Genomic DNA, 17,736 nt, shown 5'->3' with positions numbered 1-17,736 from the left:
CATACTCTAAAACATCTACTCCTGTAGGACTGACTTATAAAGAAGCAAAAATTATTAGCCTGGTTAAGCTACCGCCCAATGGTTCATGCAAAGAAGTGATGTTAAATCGAAAGGCTGAAGGTACCACGCAGACACAATCAGAATTCCATACTGCCATTCTGATAAAACACGTGAGTGGTGTTGTCGTATTGAGTCTTTAAAGTGGATACTACGAATGTGTATTCGCTGCATGCTAAAGTAAAAAACACATCTCAAAGATACACGTTTTTCTAACATTCGCACACCCGAAGAATAAAACAAGCAGGATTACTTTTTTCAAGGGAGAAACACCATTATAGTTCATACCTGCACGAACATGGTGCATTACAGTCTCGAGAGCATCGTCCATGAACACGCGACTGATAAGATACCCGATTTGGTTCCTTCTTCCTTTGTCTCTGGCGCCCTTGACTACTGCTCCCGTAACAATACCGTGCGAGTAACAGCAAATGGCGCTTGCTTCAGCGGTGTTTCTCGGTCACCGTGCGTCATCGAAGTGATAAGTCGTATGATGTGCGTCGATACATCTTTTAGCTACCGCAGATACGGACCTGCGAGCTTTTGCAGCTGCATTCCTTTGCTACGCTATTTAATGCATGGATCATTCAGTGCCTACTTAGTTTTGCATGTGTGTGCTGTTGGAACTGCAACGTTACACGTACTCCACACTTACCCGGCTGAAGAGTTCGAAGCCCCGTAGTCCAACCAGTATGATTCGCTTTCTTGCCACCATTCTCCTATTCGGCTTGGCCTTTGGCCAGCGCAGGGAATTCACGTACGAAGACTGCGGTAAGCCGCTGCCATTTGGTTGCTGTATCCGAGTCTTTTTTCCCGCTCAAAGGGATATTGGTTACATCGTGAGAAGCTATAGTTATAAGATTTGATGTGCTTTGGTTTTACTTGAACAAAAAGTGCATCTGATTGCTGCGGCCTAAGTGGTAGGCGAAATGTCTACTTAGGACAGGTAGATTAACCCCAGATCCGGACAATGAAAGAAAAATATCTAGCAGAATAAGGTTAGGATGGTGGGCATATGCCAAGTACTCGCATATTATAACTAGCACCTTACCGTTATCGCTGAAGAGAAAATATAACAGTGGCACCTTTCCTGTACTCACCTATGGGGCTGAAACGTGGAGGCTAACGAAAAGGGCTCTACTTAGGTTGAGGACAACACAGAGAGCTATGGAACGGACAATGGTGGGTGTAACGTTAAGAGTTAGGAAGCGTGCAAAATGGCTCAGAGAAATAACTCGAGTTCTAGGGAAAATTCTAGGGAAAATAAAAAAGAATTAGGCATGGGCAGGGCAAGTGCGAGTAGAAGATACCCGATAGTCGCTATAGGTAACAAATAGGATTCCAAACGAACGAAAGCGTAGCAAGGGGCAGCAGAAAGTTAGGTGGGCGTATGAGGTTCAATAAGAGCTTCGCAGTAGTCAAGCGGGTGCAGATAGCACAAGACCGGGTTATTGTGGGAAATATGGGGGATGCCTTCGCCTTACAATGTACATAGTCTGACTGATAATTAATGTGAATCTCCCTGTACATGTATTCATTCACAATTTGAGGCATGATATGTTGCACGGCAGAATCTGATAGTCGTCCTTGATATTCCAGCTTGAATCAAGGACTTATAATGGCTTTGAATCTAGTCGCCAAAGACAATGTTGCTTAAAAATGTTCTATTTGAAGTACAAACGAAGCGACCGATAGTAGTGGTCTTCGGGTTTTAGGGTGAATAAAAGCTTTAGCAAATTCGCATTCTGTTCTATTGTGAACGATTTCATGAAATATTCGGTTTGCACGGTTCAGCATACTAATTTTCTCAAATATTTGTTTTTTTTCGGATAGGAGCTTAGGGCTCTCGCATTGTTTTGTACGGCTTTGTCAGATTTGCTCACAGTGAATGATTAATACTTGTTTGAGGACTTTATACCTCTTTGCTAGTCCAAACAGTGACCAACCCTTTTATAGAAAATAGTTCGAACAAAAGCTTTACTAAACATGCTTGTGAGGCAATACAGAACTTCTCGAGTCTGATTCAAGTACACAAGCAATGGCCAGTCGCTTAATAGGAACTGTATAAAAGTAACTGGAGTTATGTACTGGGTGCAGAGATTCACACCAAAGAATTTCCTTGGTTAATGTGTAGTAAATGCTAACAATAACGCATTACTGTGTAAAGAAATAGGCCGCCATCAAGCAAGAGAATAGCTTCATACGGACGTCAAAAAATGTTGCATATAAAGGCCATCGACAAGGCCAAAACGTGGACTACAATAATTTTAACTCACAAATTAAAAATAGCAAAAAATCGTCGTTTGGATGGGCGAGCATGGTCAGACCACGTACCCCTTAACATCTGCTTTGTTTTCTTCCTTACTAATTGCGTTTGGTACTACTCCAAAGTAAAAAATAGAACGTTTTGTTTTCACAACAAACAGAACTTGCACTGTTGCGTGGTGCGCTCCTTTTATGTTTATTGTTGCTCGTTGCATGCTTTAATTTTGTAAAAAGTTAGGAGCCAAACTTTTTTGCATATTTATCTCACGTACCGACAGGCATATTTCATGGCTTTCCATGAATGAGCAATCGCCATCTTCTTCCATCAGAAATTGAGGTATCTGTAGAATTTCGAAAACTACTTGAAATTCGTGAAAGAAAAAGATCTTGTGCGAAAAAGAGGGCTGAAACTCCACTATACTTTTTTCAGGCAAGAATATGCTTTCACCGGTAGTACTTCATGGCCCTATGCAAGTTTAAAAAACTATTTTTAACGGTTTGTGTTATAGGAGACAGCAAGTGTAGGTCCTGTGTACCATTGCGTTTAATTATTGTGTATTTGTAATGCTTGTTCAAGGTGTTCAACCAATAGCTGAAATGTTTCGCTCCTATAGTTGGTCTGGAGATGTGGTAAGCGGAACTGGGCTGTTCCCTTTTATCGTTAACCAAAACCAACTGCTTCGCCAAAGTTGTTAATTGATCTCCACAGTTCCGGGGCATAAAGAGATTTTCTCCTTTTTTCTTTGCGAATTAACTTCATGATTCGGAAAACGTTTACGAAATATGCTTGCAGGAGGGCAACTATTTACGAAATATGCATGTTTAAGGCTGGCTCAGCGGAGAGAAATACACTGAGTAGGGCCCTAGTGGAGTGCGTAAGGCTTTTATTTGTGTTTCTCATTGCAGTGACCTTTATTCGAGAGAAAAACCTTAAAAACAGTTCCAACACTTGAATTACAGGTAGCAAAGCCGAAATCGTATCGGCAGAAATTGAACCGTGTGACTCTGACCCTTGCGTCTTCAAGCGTGGTTCGAACGTCAACATTCACTTCACACTTGTTGCCGGTAAGTATTCTTTTTCGGCGGCATGCTTTGCTCTCTCCCACAAAGAACGCCTAACACATGGCGTATTTCTCTGTGGAATAAATATCGTATGAGCTTTTCAACTTAAGCAATCTCTAATGCAGCTTTTTTTTCGACACTCTGGTTCCTAAAAGGATATGATAATATTGACTAGAAGCTAATAGTACAATTAGAGGTAATTAATAATGAAATAACTAGTTATAAAAGTAAATGTACTTCATAAAGAGGTAGGCACAACTATAATAAATACGACTTTGTACAGTACCGTCCACTGTTAAAGGGAACGTAAGATCGCGTGGCCTAAACACTTTGAAAAGCGCTGCCGCCGACCACTGGCAAGAATGAACTACACCAAGTGCATACCCGGAATGTACAGTCGGCTGTGCTTACTGCGCATACACTTTGAGCGATCGTTTGTCGCTGACTCTCTCGGGAGTGCTCTTTAAAGCGTGGCAGCAACGCGGCCTCATGTTCCCTTTATCAGTGCACCGTACTGTACATTGTTGTATAGGTACGGCAGGATGTTTTTAAAAGCACATTTTCGAGAAGGGTCACTTATATCGTGGTTGTTTGTGCAGCTGCATGAAAGCAACTCCGCATATATGTGTTACGGGCGCACGAAACGTGATTTTTCAAATACCAAGAGCAAATACAAAGGCTCAAGACCGCCTTACAAGAGTGTATCGACTCTCATAATTCTGTGAACTATCCAAAAGCGTGCAACTCGAAACGGTTCTTCTTGACACGCCATAGATGTTTGAATGATAAAATATATTCTGAGTTAATTTTCATAAGTCACATCTAAACACCCCAACATGCAGCAGTATTATGTTTAAGCAACGGGGAATGACTGCAGAATGCTTGGAACCAACATCTCCCTTTAAAATGCTAACCTGGGATAGCATTTTGGTGACTCCTCTGCTAGTTATTTCTTATTCTTCATTTCTGGCTCCTCTGCCCCCTCTGAAGTCATGACTGAAAGCAAAAATAGATAGTTCCGTCTAAAAAAAAACAAAAACAAGGGCCAGCACAAGAGGGCAAATTAAAAACAACATCTGGCAACGAATCAGTACTGAATACAGCTCAATTATTCTTCCTATAATAGATTCTGCTTTTCCAGTGCGCACTTAATTTTGTTACAGACTGAGGTCACCTTCTCCTCCTACATGAAGAGAAAAGCAGCCGACCGCCTGCTCTTGATGGCACCCTCTCCTTTAGAATATTCTTGCTCAATAAAAATGAAGCAGTTCATCTTCAGGGATAGTATAGGTCAGGTGGAAGGATTATAGCAAATCTTCCAATCCCTATGAGGAGGCATGTCTGACGCACTTGAGAGATTAACTTCTCAATAGCGTTTGCAAAATACAGCCTTAAGACTGTAAAAAACCTGTACATTTCCACACTCGAAAAAAATTCATCCTTCTCTAAGAGTTGAAACCAGTACCCCCGCCAACCCGGAGTGGTCGCTGTGCCAACCAAGCTAATCAGTAGCGCTAGTACATAGCTGTCCACGGTAAAAAATCGCACCATCTAAGATGAATTTTCTTTTTAATACTCCCCAGACAGCTGCGAAATTAATTCATTGAGGTAGGTACTGAGTCACGTTATAATGGGTGGACTGCTTCTTACTGCAACCTTCAAGAGGGTGCAATTAGTACCTCAATGCGCCGTTTCGGGAGGGTGTGAGCTATAGACGCGGAAACACCGCGCTTTCGTTTATTCTGTAGGGCGAGTCGGCATGGTCTGCAGTTTGAAATACGAGCAATGATAGTCCAGTGAAGAATTCTGCAAACTTGAAATGCTCGTGAAAAGCTATTCGATAAAGCTACAGATACTGGCGCAGGGGAACACGTATTCTATCAGTCCTTTCCGCAACATAAAACATTGTAAGCTAGCTTCATTAGCGACGAATATATCCGCTATTGAAAATGGTTGTTCTTTCTCGCCTCAACCTAGCCACGTCGATGCTCAAAAAACATCAAGAAAACAAGTCGTGACAGGACTCCCCCTCCCCCCCCCTCGCACGCACCCCGTCTCGCCTGGGTCACTTGGGATCGTCCAACGAGTCCGCTCATCTAACAGGCCCCGATGATGTCATCGGGAAGGGAGTGCGCGGGAAGTCACGCCCTAAGCGCTAGTGAGCGGTCACCTAGAAAACATTTTTAAATTATTTGAAATTATAGGCTCCATGCTAAACACTTAAGTTTGACTCAGATGCTCGCAAAGACCGTTAATGCGGATTTCTTGGATTACAATGCTGACACAACTACCGTTTCAGGGGCATTTTAAGTCCAACTTATCACGCAACCAATCATTTGCATCAGGCACATCTTGAACCCCGACCTCCTTATACATTGGTTGAAAAGCCCTGGGCCGGAAGATTTGTCGTTGCAAGCTTTAACTTTCCCTGTGGTACTGTCATTTCAGACCAAGACAGCGATACTGTGCTGTTGGAAGGGAAGATCGATATGTGGGGAGTTTTAATCCCCATCATGGGCCTGGAGAAGGACATGTGCAAGGGAGTGGTGCAGTGCCCCGTGAAGAAAGGCGAGACGTACACGGGCACCTTGGTAGTGTCTGTGCCCTCATTCGCACCAAGTGTGAGTCATTTAGTGAGGATTTCTCTTTTCGGAGAAATGGGGCTACATATAAATCTGGGTCTCGAGCTGAGTTGTACGATGAAAAAGAAAAGCGCGAAGAGCATGCAGGATACCTGCCCAGAAATTTCGGACAAACTATGGGAGTTTTGAACGTAATATTTCATATATCCATTAAGAGAGCCATTAAGGAATGGAATATGTTACCAAACTCCGTTGTCACGTCACAATCACTTAGCGAATTTTTAGATAAACTGCATAATGTTTTATGTACTGCTTGATTTCTATGACAATGTTTTTGTTCTGTTCAAGTGGCAAACACAATTATGTATGAAATTTAGTGTTGATCTCAGTGTTTGTTTGATGTGTTCTTGTTCTATTTCAAGTTTGATATCCACTCCTGTAATAGCCCGCCCAGGGCTGACAGTATGAATAAATGAAATGAAATGAAAATGAATATCGCAAACCAGCATTACAATAATTAATATTTCCTCTGATCCTCCCTCGATGGACATTAACTTCTAGGTGTTATTTCGAAACGCGCTTTTTTCCTTTATTATGGCAGCCTCAATAACTTATGACAGCAAGAACCCGCCGAAGCAAAAGTTTGCTGCGCACTGGCACTTTGTAATATTTGTATCAGTATGCTTATAAAAGTACTACATCTTACAATATTTTAAACTTTCCTCACAATTAAGTTTAAAAACGCAGCCCACTTGTTTTCTATGGCAGTCGCTATTCAGTGCGAGCCCAGGAAGAAATTTAGATGCATATTTTTGGCACGCATCGGAAGCCTGATTATTCTCATCAACATGTGTATAACGATGTCGAAAAACATTTCACACTTACATAAAATGTAACAGTGGTGTACTACAAAGCTGAATTTGATCAAGTGCAACAAAACGACACAGACGATCTCCACAGAACGAGATTTCCTCGTTAATTCGTGCTGTATTGTCTGTATTTAGGCTTGACTTAGTCCGGAGCTGCGCTTGCAAGACGCAGTAATCTTAAGGGGGGGGGGGGGGGGGGTGCAACAGTTCTTTAGCATGTCCTCTGCGGAACATTTAAACGTGAACGAGCACATGTTAGGGCGAGCATTTTTACTTGCTACCATGACCAACCCAAAGCAGGAAGCGCATCCTTGGCGCATTATATTCGCGTCATAAAGACTAGGGAGATACTTGACGGACAAACCACATCACGGACCTTCAAACGACGACTCTTGATAATGTCACAGGTGCAGGTTCGCTTCATGAACATGACAGTCGCCGTGCTGCTTCTGTCTCATGCTGGTGCCGGCATATGTTTCTGTATATGCATATGTACTATTCGCCTGATAATACATTTTGTTTCGTCTCCATGCATCGGGTCATACTGGCGTCACGGGACCAAGAGATTACTAATAACTACTAATAACTAATAGCTACTAATAATAATTACTAATAAGAAAAAAACACGTGCATTCTGGGCTTATATCTAGAGCGCAATCATAACATATGTCTGTATACGCACCTAATATAGGTAGCTTAGAGTGCCAATTACCATGCCTGCAACAAAGCAGGCTACGTCGGCTAGAGTTGAGATGAAATAATCTTACTGAAAGCATTTATCTCACTCTTTGCAGATGGAAAGCCATGTCGTGCTGAAGATCATTGGCAAGGAGGGTGAGAGTGTGTGCGCCAAGACACCTATCTTGATTAAATGAATCCATGAAGTTTAATCATTGGAGTTGTGCATGGATCGGGCTTTAGCGCAGCAGATGCGCACTTTGTGTCTACGAAGCAACGTTTCCAGCAACTTTGTCATCATAAAGCCTTTTCTGCAAAGTGAAAGTCATCACTTTGCCCTTAATAAATGGTTCATAAAAGACCCCTTGTGCCGACTATTTATTCTAAATGCGCTCGCATTTGAGGTAATACGGAAGAAAAAAACTTTGAGAGCACCGCCGAGATCTGCATAGGAGCTTCGGCGTTGGCGGCTTTTTAGTAGCTCCTAGCGTGTCAAGACTCAGAACTTTTTGACAGTTTTTGACTAGACATTGGTCATGGCCATGATTCAGACTTACACAAGTCATAACCTCTATAATCATGCACATTGGTTCTCAGATCTTACTGATTCATGACAAGGAAGTATGACTCATGACAAAGCTATAATGTCTCACATGAGATGACCAGGCTTGACATGACATTCATATACCACTTATCATCGCATACACATTCATTAAGGAGGTAAAGAAGTTCGCAGGGGTCAAGTGGATGCAGCTAGCACAGAACCGGGTTAATTGGAGAAACATGGGAGAGGCCTTCGCCCTGCAGTGGGTATAGTCAGGATGATGATGATGATGACACATTCATGGCTACCAATCTCATTTTCATGTGAAGCCATGTCCTACGTTGCATTTTTCTTCCGTAATTTGATTACATGTTTTGCTTCCACATTTTCTTTCACGTTTTGAGGACATGTTTCGGTAAACATGGCCAAGTAATGCTTTTGCCTTAAAATTAATTGAGTCTAAAGTCAGTCACCATAAGTTGACCGGGGAATTTGTCGACGAAGGCTCCAGCTTCTCTACTGGCACCATCCCTCGCTCACAGAGTGGCTGTGCTCCCTTCACTGAGCAGATAACCGGTGATGCGGTTGGAATTGCCGCATGAGAAAAAGGTAAAATTTTCTTACTTCGTGTAAACTTCCAGTAGCGTCAGCGTTGGCCGCTTGAAACCTCGAAGCCTGAAAAAACTGTGCATGCCTCTGCCATGTGGTAACGACAGGTGACATGGCCAGGTACTGACTGGTGGGAGGTTCACTGCCGCACCGATGCTCAGGTCTCTTTCTTAGAAAGTGCCGGACGTAGAGTGGTCTCCTGTCTCCGAAGCGGTTGTGCATGTGTAGGACGCACGAAACGCGATGAAAGATTTGGGATGACCTTAAATCCATTGAATGGCAACGCGATTACTCTTTAAATTATGTCGAACACCTAGAATCGTATAAAAGTATAATGCTTACTCACTGACGGCAACACTCAAGACAATAGACGATATCAAACTGTGAAGTTGGGCTTACGCACTTTTGACAGCTAATTAATTTATCTTTTGAAAACCTGAAGGTATTCTGAAGGAATAGGCGTACTTGACAGACAGAAAAGATAGTTTCTTAAGTACTGTACGCGATAAGAAAATGCATGTTTTTCTTGGCAAAGAAATCAAGCTACTGCTTCATATTTTGGCTAGCAGGGAAGTCGACGCAACGACTGTAGTTTTAATAAACGGGCTACATTGCTGCAGACGCGAAGATTTCCTTATCCCTACCACTGTCACGAGACCGCGGGCAGAAGGGCGTGCTTATCAACTCGCATGTTTCTACGGCTGCAATCTAGTGTGCCACTGGAAGCGGGAAGCGGTTGTCGATTTCCTCTTCGTCATTCGTACACGTTGCTGCTGCTGGTCGCGGAATACGTCGCCAACGCTGCTCCTTGCAGAATAGTGATTGCAGTGGCGTAAACATCTGGGCATCGGACGAGACCACAGCCACGAAAGGCGTTCCGCAGCCCGAGAATTGTTCGAGCTCAGTACGAAAGGTGGGTGGATCGAGTACGCGGCAATCGTAGCACAAAGCTACCTTTCCCGCAAAACCTGAACCACGTTTGTTAATACTTAGCGTTTGTAGGTGTGTGTTTTGAGTGTGAAAATTTTCCGAGCTTTGCAACGCCAGCGTGCTTAATGTGATATTCACGCTTCATGGCTGGTCTTCGCCGCTGCAGCAGTTTACCCAGACGTCGTTTTTTTTTTTACTTTTCGCTTTCGCTTTCGGCAGGACGCCATTTTTCATTCATTCGCAACTGATTTTCGTCGCTTTTTGTTGACGTCTTCTCCGCATATACTTCGTGTGTGCGTCGGATTTCTTTCTGTGCAGTATTAGCCTCCTTCGATTTATAATGCCTAAGCGAAGTTTTGTTTTTTTTATATCTTCGTTTAACGACTGCTTTTGTGCAGTCCGCATTTTACGTCTATACGGCTACATATTAATACGAAAAGCAATCTGCAAGCTTTCAATTACGACACTAGATCTCTAAAGAATAAACAATAACCCAATATCTTGAAAATTTTATGGTTACCGATACCGCGCAGCGGTTGAAACAGCCAAGCATAATTAAAAAACTGTGTTGTCATGCTACGCACCAACGTTTCTTGCAATTGAGAGAGCTTATGGGGAACCCTTTTAATCTGCATGCATTCTGCTTGGCTCATTAGGATGTGCAGTGCTTCATTATGGCCAAATGTCTAGCTGCGCCTCAGTAGCAAAGACTAAGTGGACGCCTTTAATATTGTATTGTGGCTTACTTTCAATGTACAGATATAAGGAAAAAACATTGGCGCTGGACGTGCGTTCAGGAGATACGCTAGCCGCTTCACGTCGAATGCGTGCACTTTAGGTATGTCTGGATAGCGCAAAGAATATTAAATGTAAATATGGTCACTATGGTTATGCTTCCACATTAAAGGCTTTGGTACAATAAATCAATTTCTTAGTTTATTGTTGCCAGCTGGCTTTTTTTTCCTCGGAATGCTGCGTGGAATTCAGGAAGTAGAAGAAATGGCAGCTAGCCCTGGCATACACAAATAATGGTTCATGATACCGCCACTAGAACCCGTAAACAGACATTTGTGTAGCATGCACCCATTAGTGCAAATAAAGACCAGCTGTGTAGGAACCGCAAGATGATATTCTGGCAGCTTGTGTAATTTGGCGCTGCATTACGGACAGTTCAATGAAAGAAATCGCACCACCAATGGGGAGTTTATAGACAAGGCCCAAAGGCCCCTTGAAGTACTCTCAAGTGGTTTTTTAAGGTACAGACTGCGCTTATTGCTACCTTGTTTGACTAAAGGTGAGGAGGGCAATAAAGAAGGCAGCATGCAAACGGCTGGTGGTTCTCATTGCTGTCTTAGAACAGCTGGCTCATCCTGGCATTCTAGTAGTGCTGCTTGCGTGTCAGCGAGGTAGGGAGAGAAATGACGTGATGAAACTGTTGGGACAGCCTCTATACTTTCAGCTAAAAATTCTGCAGTTACCTAGCTCTCCCAATCGGAGTGGCAGCGGTGCCTTTCACCATTTTGATGAGTGCCCGAAAGTTGTAATGTGGTCAAGGCCGCCAAAAGCGTTGTTATCGTCGAAGTGGGACAGCGTTATTGCTAGCCCTGCAAACAGCAGCCGACAGCATGCAAGCTGTGTACCTGTATGGAAAGGGGCTAAAGAGTGAAGCCTTTCAGTGGACTAATTAACATACGTCACGTCCCTGTTGCCACCGCCTTCTATATAGTGTCTATAAATGCGCTGACCGCTTGATAAATTGGTTTCTTTTTCATGTGTACTGTCTATAGCAAAATAACTTGCCACTATGTTAGGAACGTTCTCTGCAAGTGTCAACAGAAGCCACCTTTATGTGCTTTGCAACAGCTTTTGTTTTGCTTCTGGGCCCGCGATTCTGTCTCCATGTTCACATTTCGGCAGACAGTACTCTTACGTGAAATAGGGTGCTGATAATAAAGTACAGCGCACACTCACTTTTTGTTGCCTACGTTTAGCGCAACGTGTTTGGTGTGCATATCATTTAGGTATTCGTAACAAAGAATTCATGTTCTCGTGGAAATTGTGTACCTTTCACATGCGGTTCTCCTCTGTAGACAGAAATTCAAAGAAGTTCTCTCTCGCTCTCTGCCGCAGGCGGGATTCGAACCCGCATCTTTCGGTATAATAGTCCGGTGCCATAACCCCTGCACCACCATGGCAGGGTGATGCAGGCAGAGCTTTTATGGCGCAGTTTTATTTGCATTCATTATTATGAACCGGGCAAGGCTATATGTTACTTGTGCGATACATAACAACGTAGTACATACTTATTGCGATATATCAAGTTCAAATTATTATTATTATTGAAGCTTAACGAGGTAACTTACACTTCGTTATTTAAACAGGCATTGAACATTATGTTGCACAAATCGATAAGCTGAAGACATGTTTATATATACAGGGGCTTTTAGGAGCAATGTGACTGTGGATAATGCACTCATCCACGCAAATTTGCATGCCAGAAAAAAATTGTAAAACCAAATCGTTTATATATATAGCAAAGAAGGCGACCTAGCCTAACCTAACTGCACCATTACGAACGCCCTTCGATTGCTCTGCTTGTAGTGCAATGAATCATTAAAGTTCTACCCTGCTGTTCATTTTAGGCAGCGAAAAGAGGAAAGTTTGCTGCACGGCTTAGAACTCGTGCATTCGTCCATTTTTTCGGGGCAGTAAATTATAACCTTGTTTCTTTGTAATGAATGCAAACCGCTATCTCTAACTTACTTTGCCTTTCGCGGATATGACTAGGATTATTCACAGCTTGCGCAGCGCTGCTGCGCACAGCGTTGCGCTGTTTTGTCACTTTGCTGTTGTTGTTTTGTTTTTTGCACGCTCTTTTGACGTGTGCTGTCTTTTGCGTGTGTTTTTTGTCACCCTGCTGCTCCACCGGTTCATTCAGGATCCCAGGGGCGGGACGCAGTTACTTGCTGTTTTGTTCAGTAACAGAAACTGCTTGTTTGCATCTTCCAAACATCACTGGTTCAATGTAATGTTTGTGTGGTTATAGAGAGCCTGAATGCTATGTCGAATGTTGCAAAGCTCTTCATTGCGGATCATGGTTATTTTACAACCTGAGTTGCCTTACGTGTTATACTGGCAATCAAAGTGACAGTGATGAAATGTAAGGCTAGTAACAATTTTTTTACGGTTGGCTGTGTGGAAGGAAAATTGCTGGCAATGCATCTTGAGGCTCACTTTTATCCCAGTGATGAGTATATCGCTATTAACCTTTCAGATGCGTTAAATTTATTGTGCAAACCGAATGGTTATTTATTATTTAGCCTGCTATATTTAACATTGACCGTTTTATTTTCTTGATCAGATTTGATGGCTGCAGTTTTTTATCTTATCTCTTTTCCAGCAAGCTGTTTCGAAACACCAGTTATGGAGGTAGTAGGAACGTGTCCTCAATGTGGCAGAAACGTGAAAAACGTGAATATGGAGCGCCATAAGGTGGTGTGTGCAAGAGTTCCCGTTCGTGCCCTGCCCTCCGAAGACGACATTTCAGAGCCTGAAGTGAAGGCAAGCACACATCGTCTAGTGCAAAAGCATTACTTCACGGTTTCTAACTGGCTCGCCATTTTCTCTGCCTCGACAAACTGGCAGGCTCTGCTAACACGGGCTTCGCTATTACGATGGCTTATGGGATTAGAATCTGGCCTTGGAGGACATCTGGATCCGGGTTCGGACACACTGCCGCTATAGGCCAGCACATGCATGTTCGTTTGGCCCGCTTTGAGTGTGCTTTATACCTAGGTCTCTCCTCGTAGCTTGGACAACATACATCACCGACCTTCACAGGAGCCTACTTCTAATTCTAGCAGACAGAGGCGTCAGTCACATCGACTGTTTACTAAGGAAAACTACACGAAACAAGTAATTTGACACGTTACACTGCACTTCTTCTTCTTCTTCTTCCTTGATATTTGGCACATACCCACGAAGGGGGATTGGCCAGGGTTCAGTGTGGACTGCCAAATGTCCTACACAAACTGAATTAGTGTAATAAAGTAATTGACAACTAAACAAAAACAAAAGGTTTTAGATCACAAAAGTTATTGAATGAAAAAATATGATGCAAAAATTTGTAGTTTTGTAAATTTACTCAGGTTAAACCTCTTCTTCTTCTTAACAAGTAGTCTTAAAGGGTCCATGAAAGGCTACTTACTAGAATTATAAAACGCGCACTAGCAATAGGCATAACATCAATCTTCTCTGCAACGCGACTTATAGGCTAGCTTCATTAGCCCCTAACATATTGGAGGTAAAAAATGATGCTCCTCCGCTCCTTCAGAACTCAAACCACATCAGCGCGAAAGAAAAAAGAAGCAAATAAGTCACGCCGGCTCCCCACCACGCCCCGTCCCGCTAGCCTAACATGGGAGCGGCCAAAAGCGGACGCATTCAGCAGTCCCATTGAAGTCAGTGGGGATGCTTCAGCGCGGCGACCTGTCACCCAAATCAGCTGCGAGCAGTCACTAGGACCACGTTTAAAAAAAGATTATTTGCAAATCATTGACTCCACGTAGATTTGAAATATGACTCGAATACTCAAAAAGTGTGTCTCTTGTAACCATGTCTCTTGTAAGCAATGTTGTTAAAATGGCAAAGATAGGAAAACCAACCAAAGCATTTTCAAGTGCCTCTTATAACCGAGTGTCTCTTGTAATCATGTTTCTTTTAACCAGACCACCTCTATAAATTGTTTGCAATAAAATTTTATCCAAGTAGTATTTCAGAGGCCTTTCAACACTAATGATTTCTTTGTGATCTCTGTTTGTATTATCAAATATTTATTATTTGCTGGCATGGCTTTGGGATAGCATGTCCTACTTACTACTCAATGGTCTCGGATTGAGTTCTAAACTTTCCCCGTATAATTTACACCGAATATCTTTTCGGAGAAAATATTTACTCCACATGTTGCAATTCTAGCTTCTTTGTGCTTTGTGATTCAGTTCTGCAAACTTTAAATTCCTGTGAGGTCAGGACCTTATAGACAGTGAGAAATCTAGCAGTGACTTCACCAAAATATTAATGTGTATTTTTGTGGGATGTTGGGCTACCCATCCAGAATTTTACAGTTGTATCATCACAAAGCTCTTGACCAATCAGAGAATTTCCTCTGATAAAGCCGACTGGTGATTTTCTCTGGAAGCCACCCTTCTCACCATCGTATTATCATATCAAAAACGTTCCGCCATTACCAGATTTCGAAGAGCGTGAGTGTAATTGTAACCTTTCGTACAGATAGTGACCCTCCTATATATCATGTTTCTTTGCGAAAATTACGAAACCCAATCCGTGGAAGACAAGAAATGTTCATACCCTTGCTTCATTGTGCAAGATGCATTGCTTTTACCCTCCGACGCATGCAAAGAAAGCTGAGATACATTCTAAGGAGTTTGAGTTCAGACTAGAATGCCTCCCTTACGTCTTACATTACAGTTCATAGGTCAGGTTGTGCAGACAGAGCACAATTGTGCCAATAGCAACATTCCACTGGGGGACCATCAACTTCCCTAAGTGCTTCAGGAACCTATAGAGCTCACATTAGCGATTTAGTCATAAACAGAAAGACGGCATAATGTGTGAGCCCTATAGCATTTCCATTTCGCTGTAAACGTGACCCTTACAGCTTTTCTCGAAATGGTGTTTCTTTTCTTGTTGAACATGCAGTAGCCCTGCAGTTGTGTACGAGATTTTGTTCCGCATATTCCTATGGATATAATAAACATTTATTTAAAGTATTTCATCGATAACAATATTTTCAACAGGCTTCATTCAGAGGTTTTTCCTTGGGACACCTCCCGTAACCCGAAAAAATCCTTTTACGCAGGCAGTCAAATCGACGGGCAACGCTGAAGCCACGTCCTCCAAGTCCTCTGATAGCACCGACAGGGTCGAACCAGCAGGAGCGGACGCAACTTTGTTTCGTCGCTGGTTCCAGGAAGCAAACTTCCCACCAGAGCTGCCTACCCTTCACCTGTCGCGAGAAGAAATGAAAACCTGGCTCTATGCTTTCGAAGAACAATTATTAATGCTAGGAATCTCCGACAATGCCACAAAATATCAGTTATTATTGTCGTCGCTTAGCCAAGAAGTTATGGCTGAAATGGCTGAGGTGGTGGCATTATTAGCAGCACTACCAGAACAATCTGCATATAACACACTCCTCGAAGCTTTGTTCCAGCGACACAAAATATAGAGATAGGTTAGTATATAGCTTTATGGCAATTATAACGCATTGTATATATTTTAAGCATTCAATGAAAAGCGGGTATATTCTCCATTAATTCTTATTAAACTATGTTTATTTTACCGAAAGCAATCGCTTCGAACCGGTCTTTCCTTCCAGCACTTCTAATGCGGACACTGCGTTCTTGTGCTACATATTGTAATTCCATTCGATTGCAGAAAGCGTTCTATTTGATTGTAGAACTGCGATATGTACACATGAGCTGAATGGTGGTATTTGTAGGCTTTTGTAATGAATAATAGAAGTAAACGTTGTGTAACTTCTCTTATTTTTGTACACTTTAGTGCGAAGGCATTTCTTAGCTCATATGTGGCGTGCACAGGATTTGTGGACAGAGTGTGTCCTCGCAAACTCTCAATAAAGGAACAAGAACGCCACCACTTGGTTTTGAACCTGCGTCAAAACTAAAAGATCAGGCTCGAGAGCACTATAGCATCACCGCAATCGATCACCCCTAATATAAAATGCAACACGGCCTCGAGTTGTGCAGTAAACGTCGTCGTTTTCATGAAGTTCCTACTGCAACACACCGTTGCACTATCCAGCAACGTCGTCGCCTTCATGAATTTCCATTTGTACCACTCCTTCATTTAACCTAGGTGAACTCGTCAAACACCGTGTGTGGCCGAGGTTCGCTAGCGTAGTGTCGGAACAGTCCATCAGGTGGCGCGATAGAACTCATCATAATCATCATCATCAAGCTTTGGAATTACTGCACACATGCATGTATAAGTGCATTAGGATTCCAGCCTACGTAATAGTAATGAAGTTAATAAATTATGTAATATATATCTCAGTTTCGAAGCTTAACACTGGTATTGAAGTTCTCTGCGTATGCTCTGGTGGACAGTCGGAGACGGTACAGATGGTCCATTCATTACAAGCATGGCGTCCACTATATCTCCTCTGTCTTACAGCATGAAGCTGATTTCAGCCCGAAAAAGGCGAAACAAGTATCTTGATCGTGAGTGGATTGATTCGTAGGGAGTGGGGCAAGATACTCAGCGTGATTTGTCGTATAGTTAAAAAAACTTTCAAGGGTTCAACGCTGTTGAACCAAATATTTAGCGAAAGCATTAGCTGCGGGTGACCGAGCGTTCTTCTCTTCTTGTTTTTTTCTTCATCAGCCCACATATAAAGCCCCCCTTTAACGAAGCCATATGAAAGTGCCTTAGTGGTCTATAAGGGTCATTCGCAGAGGAATTCAATGGCAGACGTGTTCAGAAAAAGTGGTCTCTTAAAACTCTTAAATCTGGTCCGGCATATTGGGTTAGTCACATGGTCGCAATGACCCGTTAGATGAAGAGTTGATGTGCGAATACTACCAATCCACCTTACTACACCTCTCAATCGAATTAATTTCACCTCTGAAATGTCATCATCCACTCCTAATCTAGTTCCTAATCTGCCTCATGCTTTCGTATCACACCACGTCTGCAAACTTAAGGGCCCCCAGAATCTTTTGTCATTATTTTTAGAGCCAATCTTCGAATAGAATCAAGAACGTGATTCTAGAACCCAATGATCAATTGAGAAATAAAATCGACATCCTTTTAAGTGCAGTTTTCGTTTGCACGTGCAGCACCTTCGCGTTGGACCAAGTCTTCGCTACTAACGTACCACAGTGTAAATACTTATTCACCACAACGGCCATTTAAAAACACGAACAGATTGACCTGGACTCACTGTTACGAGCGCAAAACGATTACTCAGTAGAAGAAGGCGCACAAAAAGCGCTTCCATTTAACTAAACGCTCATTTATCAATACAGCAGTGTATATATGCCTAAATGCCACGCTTAGAATAAAACCAACAGGTTAGAATAACTGTAGAAGGCTCTCA

At 42.6% G+C, this 17,736-nt stretch overlaps 1 protein-coding gene and 1 long non-coding RNA gene across 2 annotated transcripts; both read left to right on the top strand.

Moving 5' to 3' along the window:
- The first annotated feature begins 603 nt into the window (after positions 1-603).
- On the top strand, positions 604-7,874 carry LOC146173072 (mite group 2 allergen-like Ixo r 2). Its single transcript, XM_084584202.1, has 4 exons — positions 604-828; positions 3,283-3,387; positions 5,833-6,005; positions 7,630-7,874. Exons 1-4 carry the CDS (start codon positions 666-668, stop codon positions 7,708-7,710), a joined length of 522 nt encoding a protein of 173 aa, XP_084440328.1. The 5' UTR covers positions 604-665; the 3' UTR covers positions 7,711-7,874.
- A 1,381-nt stretch (positions 7,875-9,255) lies between these two features.
- LOC146173071 (uncharacterized) lies at positions 9,256-17,448 on the top strand. Its single transcript, XR_014702361.1, has 3 exons — positions 9,256-9,579; positions 12,997-13,157; positions 15,475-17,448. It is a non-coding gene; the product is annotated as an uncharacterized LOC146173071 (long non-coding RNA).
- The last annotated feature ends 288 nt before the right edge of the window (positions 17,449-17,736 follow it).

Source organism: Amblyomma maculatum, chromosome 11 (assembly GCF_055883805.1).
Source record: "Amblyomma maculatum isolate TAMU_Amacu chromosome 11, ASM5588380v1, whole genome shotgun sequence".
Lineage (NCBI taxonomy): Eukaryota > Metazoa > Arthropoda > Arachnida > Ixodida > Ixodidae > Amblyomma > Amblyomma maculatum.
Note: the sequence above shows the minus strand (reverse complement) of the source record. Positions and strands in the feature narration are given on the sequence as shown.